Here is a 12,315-nt window from a genome sequence, read left to right on the forward strand (position 1 = left end):
GGTGGACGTGTATTTTGACATGGGCACAGCCTGTGAAGGACTCCAAGAACAGTTAGCCCGTGGGAAACTTGCAGCCTTTACCAATACGGGATCGGCTCAAGAGACATCCCAAGTCGTGTATTTATGGATAATTAATCTGTGTGTGTAAAAACTAGCAAGTGTGGCTTCCTCCTCCTGCTAGGGCTCACCTACAGGCCTCCTGCTGAGACTAGCCTCCACTCCACACAGCACACCTGCACTGCACCTAGTAAATGTGCTGAGGCTCCGGGGCAGGGCTAGAGAACCCACCAGGTCCCGGCTTTCCTATACGTGCGCCTGACTGTCTGTCCTTTCTTTATTCTCTAGCTGTTCTGGGACCCAAGCAAGGCAAGATGGCAACCAACAACAGGAGTTAATGCACACTTAATACCATATCCTGGGTTTTTTTTGTGTTTATGAAGACTATAATTTAATGTTGCTTATTTCATAATCTTCCATTGAACATTCACATGATTTAATGATTTTTTTCAATTTATAAAATCATTTCCTATTGTAAACATTTTAAAAATGATTTATCAGAGTAATACATTTATATTACAAAAGAGTTTTCTTTGTACTTTGTTTTCTGTCTTGTATTCCACTTTATTTCCAATTAGTATTGTTAGCTATTTTTCTCTTTATTAACATTTAGCTAGTATATGTTTCTCTTTTTGTTTGTTTGTTTGTTTGTTTTTCGAGACAGGGTTTCTCTGTGTAGCCTTGGCTGTCCTGGACCGCTTTGTAGACCAGGCTGGCCTCGAACTCACAGCGATCCACCTGCCTGCCTCCCAAGTGCTGGGATTATAGGCATGCGCCACCACACCCAGCATTTGTCTTTTGTTTTGGATATACTTCTTTTGTAAATTTTGTATTACATTTGTGTTTGGTATGTGTGAACAGATAGAGGTCAAAGGTCAGAATCTGTTCTTTCCTTCCACAGTGTGGGCTCTTGAATCAAGTGCAGTTCATCAGGCTTAGTAGCCAGCACCCTAACTGCTAAGCCCATTAGACATATCTCGTATAGTTGGTATATATATTTTTGAGGGATTTTTAATGTTTTATCAAAAATATTTTAATAAGATTTAGCCCATTTATATTTGTCCCTGATACTCTTTCTACTAAGCTTTCTTAAAGTTTCATTTCTGAAATGTCTTCATTTTTCTACTCACTTAAACAATAATTTTGATAACTATAGAATTAAGGATACAAAAGCAATTGTTCCTGGTACTATTAAAGGTACAAACTGAGACAGAGAAAACTCAAATTTATATCTAGCTTAGACCCTTGAGCTCTACCCACTGCCTTCTATTTGGGGTGTGTGTGTGTGTGTCTGTCTGTCTGTCTGTCTGTGTCTGTTTCATGTGTGTGTGTTGCATATGGTAAACTAGATTCCATCACAAAGCCAAAATAAGTAGATTCCCCTTCTTCTTACTATTGCTCATATAATTTTGAAAAATGAAGGGCTCTTATCTTTTTGGCTTTTTGAGACAGGGTTTCTCTGTGTAGCCTTGACTACCCTGGACTTGCTTTGTAGACCAGGCTGGCCTCAAACTCACAACGATCTGCCTGCCTCTGCCTCCCAAGTGCTGGGAATAAAGGAGTGCACCACCACCGCCCAGCTAGGGAGGGCTCTTATCTTATGATGACAGGTAGTAGAGGGCTGTTTATTAAAAAGTTCTTTGTGTAGCTGGACTTAGTAGCACACATTTTTAATCCTAGGACTCAGGAGATAGAGGCAGGCAGATCTCTTGAGTTTGAAGCCAGACAGGTCTACAAAACAAGTTCCAGGACAGCCAAGGCTACCCAGAGAAACACACATGCACACACACACACACACACACACACACACACACACACACACACACACTAATCATCATCATCATCTGGGTGTGGTGGCACACACCTTTAACCCAGCACTCAGGAGGCAGAGGCAGGAGGATCACTGTGAGTTCGAGGCCAGCCTGGTCTACAAAAGCAAGTCCAGGACAGCCAGGACTGTTACACAGAGAAACCCTGTCTCGAAAAAACCTAAAATAATAATAAAATTAAACACGCACATGCACACACTCAGTCATACATGCCTGTATGCATGCACGCACGCATGCACACACACACACACATGCAATTTCCTGACTTGGTACCAAAAGCAAATTTTAAGTTAATGACCAAAAATTTTCTAAACTCTTTTCAAAACTAGTTGTGTATCATTTATTATTTATTATTAATTAATTATTTTATTCTTACCTTTTCAGACTCTGGCCCTTTTGGAGGAAGAGGAAGACATAAACCAAATCACAGATTACTTCTCTTATGAACATTTCTATGTCATTTATTGTAAATTCTGGGAACTAGATGGTGATCATGACTTGTACATCAGCCAAGCTGATCTATCTCAATACAATGACCAGGGTGAGTGATTCTTTCTTTTCTTTTCTTTTCTTTTCTTTTTTTTTTTTTTAATTTAACTAGGATAAGTGATTCTATAAATGCTAAAACTAATCTTAGTTTAAAACTTGTATAAATTGTCTTCTCTTCCCTTACTATAATCTTAAATTCTGTAAGTAAATTACAGGGCCAATAATCTTTAAATGAGAATGAACAAAAACAATAATTTTATTTGTGCACTCTGTAGACCAGGCTGGCCTCAAACTCAGAGCTGCCTGCTTTTGCCTCTCCAGTGCTGGGTTAAAGGTGTGTGCCAGCACGCCAGCCAAAGATAATGTTTTAAACTTAGAGAGCAGAGGAGTTTGGAGGTAAGTAACCAGTTTTAAGGTGGGAAGTCTGTGTAGTATGAATCATTAAGATTATAATCAGTGAGTTGGAGGACAGCCCGGTCTACAAAGTGATCCAGGCTACACAGAGAAACCCTGTCTCGAAAAAACAAACAAAAACCAAAGATGATAATCAGATACACGTACAAGCTTATTAGAAAATGTTCTCACTTAACAGTATTTCTATTAAAGCTAAGAATGAAACTTCTTTTCCCTCCTTTTTCTATGGGTCTCACCGTCGGGGCCGGGGAGGTGAAGAGGCTAGAGAGATGGCTCAGTGGTTAAGAGTACTTGGTTTCTAGCACCCACACCGCACAGTTCACAGCTTCCTCTAACTGTGGTTCCTGAAGATCTTATAATCTCTCTGGCTTCTGAGGGCACATGCGCTCACATACTTGTACACACATATAGAGACACACAACATATTTTTAAGCTTTTTTATTTTAACTCCAGAAACATATTTTCTCTACAGATGAATTTCATGTGTTTTCTTTTGTTTAAAGAAAAAAGTTACATATCACATTATAAGGCTTAGATTTTTATTTTCCTTTTTATAATTTGGAAGCTATTTAGTGTCAACCGATAGGTAAAATTCTTTAATTTTTTAAATGTAAATCTAGTGCATGAAGGGAGAACAGGTGTACTCATGGTACAGCATTCATGTGGAGGTCGGCAGACAACTTTAAGGAAGTTAGTTCTTTCTTCTACCATATAGGCTCCAGGATCAAATTTGGATCAAGTTTAGTGGCACGTGTCTTTACCCACTGAGCCAGCTTGTTGGCCCCTGATAGGTACTATTCTTAACTAAGTACCAAGATATATTGATTTGTTCTTGTCTCAAGAATCATCTTTATAGCCGGGCGTGGTGGCGCCCGCCTTTAATCCCAGCACTCGGGAGGCAGAGGCAGGCGGATCGCTGTGAGTTCGAGGCCAGCCTGGTCTACAAAGCAAGTCCAGGACAGCCAAGGCTACACAGAGAAACCCTGTCTCAAAAAACAAAAAACAAAACAACAAAAAAAAAAAGAATTGTCTTTATTCTATCTTTAAATGTCCTCTCAGCAACTTTTTGAATCAGATTTTGTCACTTTAGAGATATCAGAAAGCAAATCTTTAGTGTTCTAAATTTTGTTTCTGTCATTTGGTATATCTCTGATGGGCTATCATAAGCCCCCACTTCACAAATGCTTGGTTTTTCAGGACTGAGATGGAACCAGGGCCTCATATATGCTTGGCAATGCTCTACCATTAAGCTGTACCCTTGCCCTATATAGCTTGTTTTATCAGGTCATAGAGCTGGGCATGGTGATGCACTCCTGTAATCCCAGCACTCGGGAGGCTGAGGCAGGTGGATCGCTGTGAGTTCAAGGCCACTATGGTCTACAAAAGCAAGTCCAGGACAGCCAAGGCTACACAGAGAAACCCTGTCCAAAAAAACAAAGTTTCATAGAGCCTTGCACATTTAATTAACAGAGGTTTGGTTCAGAGCCAAGCACGATAGCCCAAGCCTGCAGTCTCAGCCTGTGCAGCTGAAGCAGGAAGATTCCTGTAGCCCGTATCTGAAAGCCAGCCTGGGCACCACAGACCCTGACTGACTGAGCAGGGAGGGGAGGGAAAGTAGCAGAGTTCGCTCTCTAATCTTGAGTGCCAACCAGGAGTCATGGGCAAATGTTATGCTGCTGCTTTCCTCCTTCACGTAGCTAGTCTTTCTGTCATCATAATAGCAGTGATTAACACATTCCTAAGGGTCTCAGGCCAGCCTCATTAGCTATACATCTTCCTGTTAGCCATGTTTGTGAGCCAGCTTCCAGATGTCTTGCACATCCCATGGTCTCAAACTCCCTCTCCTGTTCTTACTGCCATCAAGTTTCCAAATATTGTCAGTACTGATTGGATCAATGTTAATGGCATGGTGACGGGGACATTAAAATGTGTATTTCTGTCCATTCACCTAATTCTGCTTCAGACCACACACAGTCTTTAGTTTTAGGATAACAAACCTTCCAAAGCCAAGACAATATTTTGTTTTAAAGAATTGGGGCAGGAGTGCCGGCTCAGCAGCTGGAAGGACTTCTGCTCCATTCTCACCGCCAACATGGCAGTTCATGAATGTCTGTAACTCCAGTGCCAACAGGTATGATGCCCTCTTTTGGCCTCCACAGGCAACAGGCACTCATGTGATGCATGTACATGGCATGCAGGAAAACACTCATACACAGAAGATAAAAATAAATAAACTGGCTTAAAAGATGTTAGCATTAGAATTTAATATTTTTGATGTTTTCTGTATAGCCTTATTTCTTTCTAGTACAAAATATTTATTCATTGAATCAAAGTTCAACCAAGTAGAGATTGTATAGGCCAGGCATAGCTTTCTTGACAAATGTATTTCTAATTTTCCTAGCCAAATCAATTTGTCTTTATATTAACTATCCCCGATTCTCGGCAGAATAGATGCTGGGAGCTGCTAACTCTATTGAATTCCTTGGTATAATGAGCATTCCATTGCCTAAAGCACTTGTTAAAAGAACAGGTCTGGAGATCCCTAGCTCCCCCTTTTTGGCTATTTTGAATCTATAAAGGTATTTCACTGCTATACATTTTCTAGGGTCTGTCATCAAAAAACAGCATACTATCTGAAGATAAAATTGTTCCTGGGGATGTAGCTGAGTGGAAGGTCACCTGCCTAGCATGTGCAAAGCCCTGGGTTCAGTTCCTCAGTAGAACCAATAACAACAACAAAAAGGCACTTGGTGGTGGAATTTCTCTCATATGCTGTATCTTAGACTCTTACAGAATGGGAATTTAAGAAAAGTACATTTTATGGTATGTCTTGGCATCTTTCCTAACGCTGCTTGGAAACATTCTCCATTTTACTTTGTTTCATTTTACATTGTTTCGGGAACTACACAATCACTTTCCCTTGAATTTAATTCTAAAACAAAATTTATCTTGTTTTAGAAGAAAACATTTTTTGTTTTATTGGACAACAAAATCAATACAAATTCTATGTATTTTTGCCTTAGTTGTCAGGATGTTCAGAATTAACTTAGAACGTGTCATATACATTCACTTGTCTAATCTTTTTTAAAATTAATGATTGATAGTTTAAACTTACCTTTTCTTAAAGGTATACAAATAAATAATTATGTATACAATGTTCTGCCTGCATGGACACCCGCAGGCCAGAAGAGGGCAGCAGATGTCATTATAGATGGTTGTGAGCCACCATCGTTGCTGGGAATTGAACTCATGACTTCTGGAAGAGCAGTCAGTGCTCTTAACTGCTGAGTCATCTCCCCAGCCCCTCATTCTTCTTAAAAGTATAAATTGTGTGTAAGAAAGAATTTAGGGTATAGGCAGACAAAATTCCTGCACAAATGGGGGTAGAGCCCCAAGGTCCCACCCTTGACAGAGGAGAGTTTGGTGGTTGATCATTACTGAGGGAGGAAGACTCACTATACTGTGACAGGGCAGTTGGCCATGGTAGTTTACCCATGGCTCGTGGAAGCTACACACACATGTGCATATGAGAAGCACTAATTGGACTCATGGGTTATTAATGGCTCCCCCAAAAGAGGGGGGGAGGGAGCAACACTATGGAGTTGGAAGAGAGACAGGATAAAGGACACTTAAGAGTGACAGGTAATGGTGGATGGATGAGGTCAACATGCATTCTCTAAAGGTATGAAGTTTTCAGTCAATAAATTTTACTACATATATATATTGTTTTTTGAGACAGGGTTTCTCTTTGTAGCCCTGGCTATCCTAGACTAGCTTTACAGACAAGGCTGGCCTCAAACTCACAGAGATCCACCTGCCTCTGCCTCCTGAGTGCTGGGGTTAAAGGCGTGTGCCTCCATGTCTGGCTTCTACACACACACACACATACACATTTTTTTAAAGAATTTAGGTGTTACACTGTAGCTGAATTGATAGGGTGCTTGGCTAGCATATACAGGCCTGGGTTTGATTCCCAACCCACATACACTACACAGTGCTGCACACCTGTATCAGAACTCAGTGGAAGGAGGAGGCCCAGAAGTTCAAGGTCGTTCTCAGTTATATAACAAGATAGAGTTCACCCTAGAAGACAAACCCTGTCTCAAAAAACAAAAGAATGTAACTACTGATATTCTCACTGTGGAAGATTATTATGGTTTAGGTTTAGCAAAGTAAAACAAATTTATCGGGAATATTTCTAACTAACTGTAATTCTTATTTACATTTAGCTTCATCAAATAGAATTATTGAAAGAATATTTTCTGGAGCAGTAACAAGGTATGAAAAGTTTACATTTTGAATTTTATTTAGTGGGCTATCAAAAAATGAATAGAAAAATGATATAAAACAACTTGAGTTTCAAAATGAACTATAATACTGCAGTAATTTTATTTTATAAAAGCTTTCTACATAATTTTACAGTGCTACTAAGTCAAATTATATCTAAAAAGCATACAATTGTGGCTTTATAAAAGACAGTAATTCCGGGCTGGAGAGATGGCTCAGAGATTAAGCACACTGACTGCTCTTCCTAAAGTCCCCAGCTGGATTCCCAAAAACCACGTGGTGGCTCGCAGCCATCTATAATGTGATCTGCTGCCCTCTTCTGGACTGCAGGTGTACATGAGACAGAGCACTGTATACATAACAGTAAATAAATAAATCTCTTTTTAAAAAAGACAGTAATTCCTTAATATTAGTCCAGTGTCTAAATATAAAGAACACTATCTAATACCATTATTTATCACATTGGAAGCTAGGGCCAGACCTAGTGGCATGGACCTGCAATCCCTAGATTACATAGATTCATAAACTGAAGCTTTCTTGGGCTGCAGAGTCAGTTCAAAGTCTGCCTAGGCAATTTTATAAGACCTTGTTTCAAAAACTAAAGTAAGCTAGTCATAGTGGTACATGCCTTTAGTCCCAGCACTCAGGAGACATAGGCAAGAGGATCTCTCTGAGTTCAAGATCAGCAACTAAGAGCTACACAGTGAGACCTATCTCATAAAAATTTAATTTAGTTAATTTAATTAATTAATTAGTAAATTAAAAGTAAAAAGTATAAGGATGTAACTCTGTGGTAGAGTGCTGCCCTGTATTAGGCTTTAAGTTCAAACTCTATTACCATAAAAGCAATTTTTTTTCCATTTAGGCAAATGCCTTCCAGTTTCACCTTGTAGGCCCTTGAAAATAAGACAGGCCTCCAAGGGTTGCATGTTCAGAACAATCCAGCTTTATGAGGAAATCATCATTTTCTTTTTTTTTTTTTAATTTAGTAAATTTCTAAAGATGTTACTACTTTATTTCTTAATGGCTCAGGAAACTTTATAACCATGTCTTTTCTTCAGAGGAAAAGCAGTACAAAAAGAAGGAAGAATGAGCTATGCAGATTTCGTTTGGTTTTTGATTTCTGAGGAAGACAAACGGAGCCCTACCAGGTGAGTTTTTGTTGTCAAGATGTAAACTCATGCACAAAACTTGGAAGGAACACGGTGTCCACCTAGTAAAGTGGCCCAACCCAACCACAGTAGGACGTTAGACTATCTCCTTCTAGGAGAGGAGAGGAACAGGATCCATGCTCATGGGGTAGCACGGGAAGGGCCTCTGCCCAGGAGAGAGAAAAAGAATCGGTGAGTATTTATAGAGTGTGGAAGAGATTCTGCAAACTGTAGTTCCTTCACAATCTGCATGAGTTCTGAGGTAAATTTAAAGAAGGAAGAACTAAGGAAGGCACATTGTGGGACTAGAGAAATGGCTCAGTGGATAAAGCCACTGCAGGCAAGCTTGAGGACCAGAGTTCAGATCTCCATCCCTTCCATAAAGGCCAAGACAGTCTGAGGGCTCGGGAGAGAGGACTAGCTGAACTAGTGAGACCTTTATTAGCAAGAAACTCTCCCTCAGGAAATAAAGTGGAGAGCACTTGGAAAAGACAACTACCATCAACCTCTGCCCTCTACATGTTTGTACAAACCCACACACCCACATCCATGCACATAACATACAGAAAAGAGCAGCAAATTATGACTAGTATGTAAGATCACAGCCTCACGATCCCACTTGAAAGCATCACTCCCTTTCCTTAGCACCCTTAAACATACCTTGATTGTAGTGTGAATTTACGTATCTCTTTACACTGCTGTTTCCTGGTTAGGCCAGAGATGTAGATCCCTCTCAAAAAGGCCTCTTGCCTGTAAAATAATGTCCTGTTCAGTTTCTGCTCAGTACCAAGGAAGGCAGGAGACTCATTCCTTGATGCATATTTGGTTCACTAAGTGATTGAAGCAGCTCAGCAGTTAAGAGCACTAGCTTCTCTTCCAGATGACTGGGGTTCAATTCCCAGCACCCACATGGCAGCTCACAACTGTCTATAACTTTAGTCCCAGGGGGATCCAACACTTTATTCTAGCCTCTAGAGCAGTTGTTCTCAACCTGAGGGTCGCAGCCCCTTGGGGGTCACACATCCGATATTTACATTACAATTCATAATAGTAGCAAAACTAGTTATGAAGTAGCAATAAAATAATTTTATGGTTGGGGGTCCCCACAACATGAGGAACTGTATTAAAGGGTCGCAGCATTAGGAAGGTGAGAGCTACTGTTCTAGAGGAGCCAGGCACACTTGTAGTACACAGACATACATGCAGGCAAAATATCCAAACACTGATAATTAAAATTTTAAGTTGCTGAAATGTTTAGTATAATGTCTATAAATAATGGAAATAGAAAAATAAGCCATTTTAATGACCACTACATTTTAAAATAGCTACCATTCTAAATATAGTGATCTGTAATCTATCTTAGATAACTTAGAGAACACATATGAAGAAAGTAAATATTCTTGATGTGTACGTGTGATACAAGCATGTATGCTGGTACAAGTATGTGAACATGAGGTCAGCCTCAGGAGCCATCTACTTGCTTTTCAGATAGGGTCTGCCACGTGGACCTCAGTTTGCCACATAAGCTAGCCTGGCTGACCATCCTGTGTCCACCTCCCCTGCACTAGGATTACAGGCACCTGGCTTTTTTCATGGATTCTAGAGTTCCAAGTAAGGTCCTCAGGCTTGCACTTTACTGACTGAATGACCTCCCCAGTCTAAATCTCACATGCAGAAAGAAAGCTACTGAAAGAAGTATGCATTGTATAGGCTTCTTTATACGTACTTACTATATATTTGTACATTTATAGTATATTAGTGAAACTAATCTCTTTTGAGAGAGAGACAGACACGGAGACGGGGGTGGGGGATGAACATGGATCTGTACTACCCAGGATGACTTAGGACTCCTGGGTTCAAGGATTCTCCTGCAAGCTATGTCATGTACACTACTGTGCCCAACATTGGGTTAAACCCTAATTGTGATTAAATTTTCTATTAAATGTTCCCCTAAATATCCTCTAGTAGTTACAGTTGAATGGTTTGTATATCTAATTTTTCTGAGGGATATACATTTAAAATTTCTCAGTTAAAGAGGGTAGAGGATTTACTGGGTTTTTTTTTTTTTTAATGGCATTAGGTAATCTAGGCATGGTGATACATGTCTTAAACCCAGCACATGGGAAGCAGAAACAGTTAGATCTTTGATATTTTGAGGCCCATCCTGGTCTACATAGAGGGTTCCAGGCCAGCCAGGACTACACAGAGACACCTGTCTCCAAAAAAAAATGTATATACCTAAAACTCCCAAAATGCATTTGAAAGAAAAATAATTGCAGAAATAAATAAGAATTCATAATTATTGTTGGAGACTTCAATATCCTACCATCAATAATGAATCAACCAACCATGAAGCTCAACAAGGAAACAGAGGTTATAAATGCTAGCATAAGCACCGGCCAAATCTATAGCCTTCTAGATCTAATAGACATCTGTGCAGCACTTCACTCAAAAACAGCTAAAGTGTACATGGGACATTTGCAAGAAGGTATAGCACAGATAAAAGACATCCTCAGTAAATACTCTTAAAGTGAAATTAGGCATGGGGCATGTAACTCAGTTTGTAGACTGCTTGCCTGGCATCTATCCCTAGCACTACACAAACAGGCATAATACATGCTTATAATCCCAGCATTCAGTAGGTTAGGTAGGAGTATCAAGTTTATCGTCATCCTTGCCTACATGTCAAGTTCATGTCTGACAGCGGGTGGTGGTGGTGCAGCCTTTAATCCCAGTACTTGGGAGGAAGAAGCAGGAGGTCCTCTGAGTTCGAGGCCAGCCTGTCTACACAGCAAGTTCCATACAGCCAGAACTACACAGAGAGAGAGAGACCGTGTCAAAAAATGTAAAAGTCGCCGGGCAGTGGTGGCAGACACCTTTAATCCCAGCACTCAGGAGACAGAGGCAGGTGGATATCTGTGAGTTTGAAGCCAGCCAGGACAGCCAAAGCTACACAGCAACCCTATATCAAAAAAACAAAAACAAGCAAAAAAAAAAAAAAGGAAGGAAAGGAAGAAAGAAAGAAAAAGCCGTATCTGAGTAAGTTAATAAAACTAAAGGACTAGGAATAGCACATCACATAATCAGCTGCTTCTGCCCTCTCTCTGACTCACTTGCCAATACACAAGTGAACTCCCATGACCAGATTTGCTCCCCACTGCTACAGCAGGGAACATAGCCAAATATAGGCACCCTGACCTATGTAAGGGCATCTTGAAGGTATCTCCTACAGAATCTGTATCACTGTGGAGAGACACCAAGTCATATATAAAGGCAGGCCCATCAGAATAACAGATGATTTTTCAGTAAGCAAAAAGGTTTTGAGTATTCTGAGTAATGTATTTCAAATTCTGAGAAACCACAGCTGCCAATCCAGACTACTGTCTCAGCATAGCTATCTGTCATGACTGACAGGAAATCACCTGCCATGGTAAAGACAAGCTAGAGGAAGAAAGCCCTACAGAGGCCACTAGGAGGAACTCTTCAGACTTAAGAGAATAAACACACCAGAGATGATGCTGGGAAGTAGATAATGCAAATGAAGAATAGGAAAAGACTAAACCTACAAAATCAACAAATTACAAGACGTAATACACACTTTTCCATAATAATTTTGAATACTAATGGCCTCAATTTTCCAATCAAAAGACAGACTAACAGATTGGATCTAAAACATCTATTTGTTGCCTCCAAGAAACACACCTCACTATCAAAAATAAACTGTCTTAGGGTGAACAGCTGGGAAAAGGCATTCCAAGCAAAGGGGACCAGGAAACAAGCAGATATCCTTAATCTAATGTCTCACAAAATAGGTATCAAATGCTAACTATCCAGAAGAAATAAAGATAGTAGAGACTAGTTAAGGGAACTATCTATCAAGAAGAAATTACAGTCTAAACATATATGCAGTGAACACAGGTACACCCAGCTTCATAAATATTACTAAATATAGGTGCAGAAGAGATGGCAACACAAGTACATGCTTGTCATGCAGAGGATCTATGTTTGGCTCCCAGCACCCATGTAGTGGTTTATAACCATCATTAATTATAATGTAAACGGGGTATCTGACATCGTTCTCACTTCCA

The 12,315-nt window shown here is 40.0% G+C and overlaps 1 protein-coding gene across 2 annotated transcripts in view; it reads left to right on the top strand.

Annotated features, from left to right (window-relative positions):
- Positions 1-12,315, top strand: part of PPP2R3A (protein phosphatase 2 regulatory subunit B''alpha) — a 128,662-nt gene that overhangs the window by 91,252 nt on the left and 25,095 nt on the right. For both annotated transcript variants that reach the window (XM_084752357.1, XM_084752358.1), the window contains 3 exons: positions 2,271-2,427; positions 7,019-7,067; positions 8,138-8,227. In XM_084752357.1, coding sequence (XP_084608483.1) covers positions 2,271-2,427; positions 7,019-7,067; positions 8,138-8,227 — 296 coding nt within the window. The remainder of the gene's footprint in view (positions 1-2,270; positions 2,428-7,018; positions 7,068-8,137; positions 8,228-12,315) is intronic.

The sequence above is a fragment of the Acomys minous genome, assembly GCF_964271855.1.
Source record: "Acomys minous genome assembly, chromosome: 13".
In the NCBI taxonomy this organism is placed as follows: Eukaryota; Metazoa; Chordata; class Mammalia; order Rodentia; family Muridae; genus Acomys; species Acomys minous.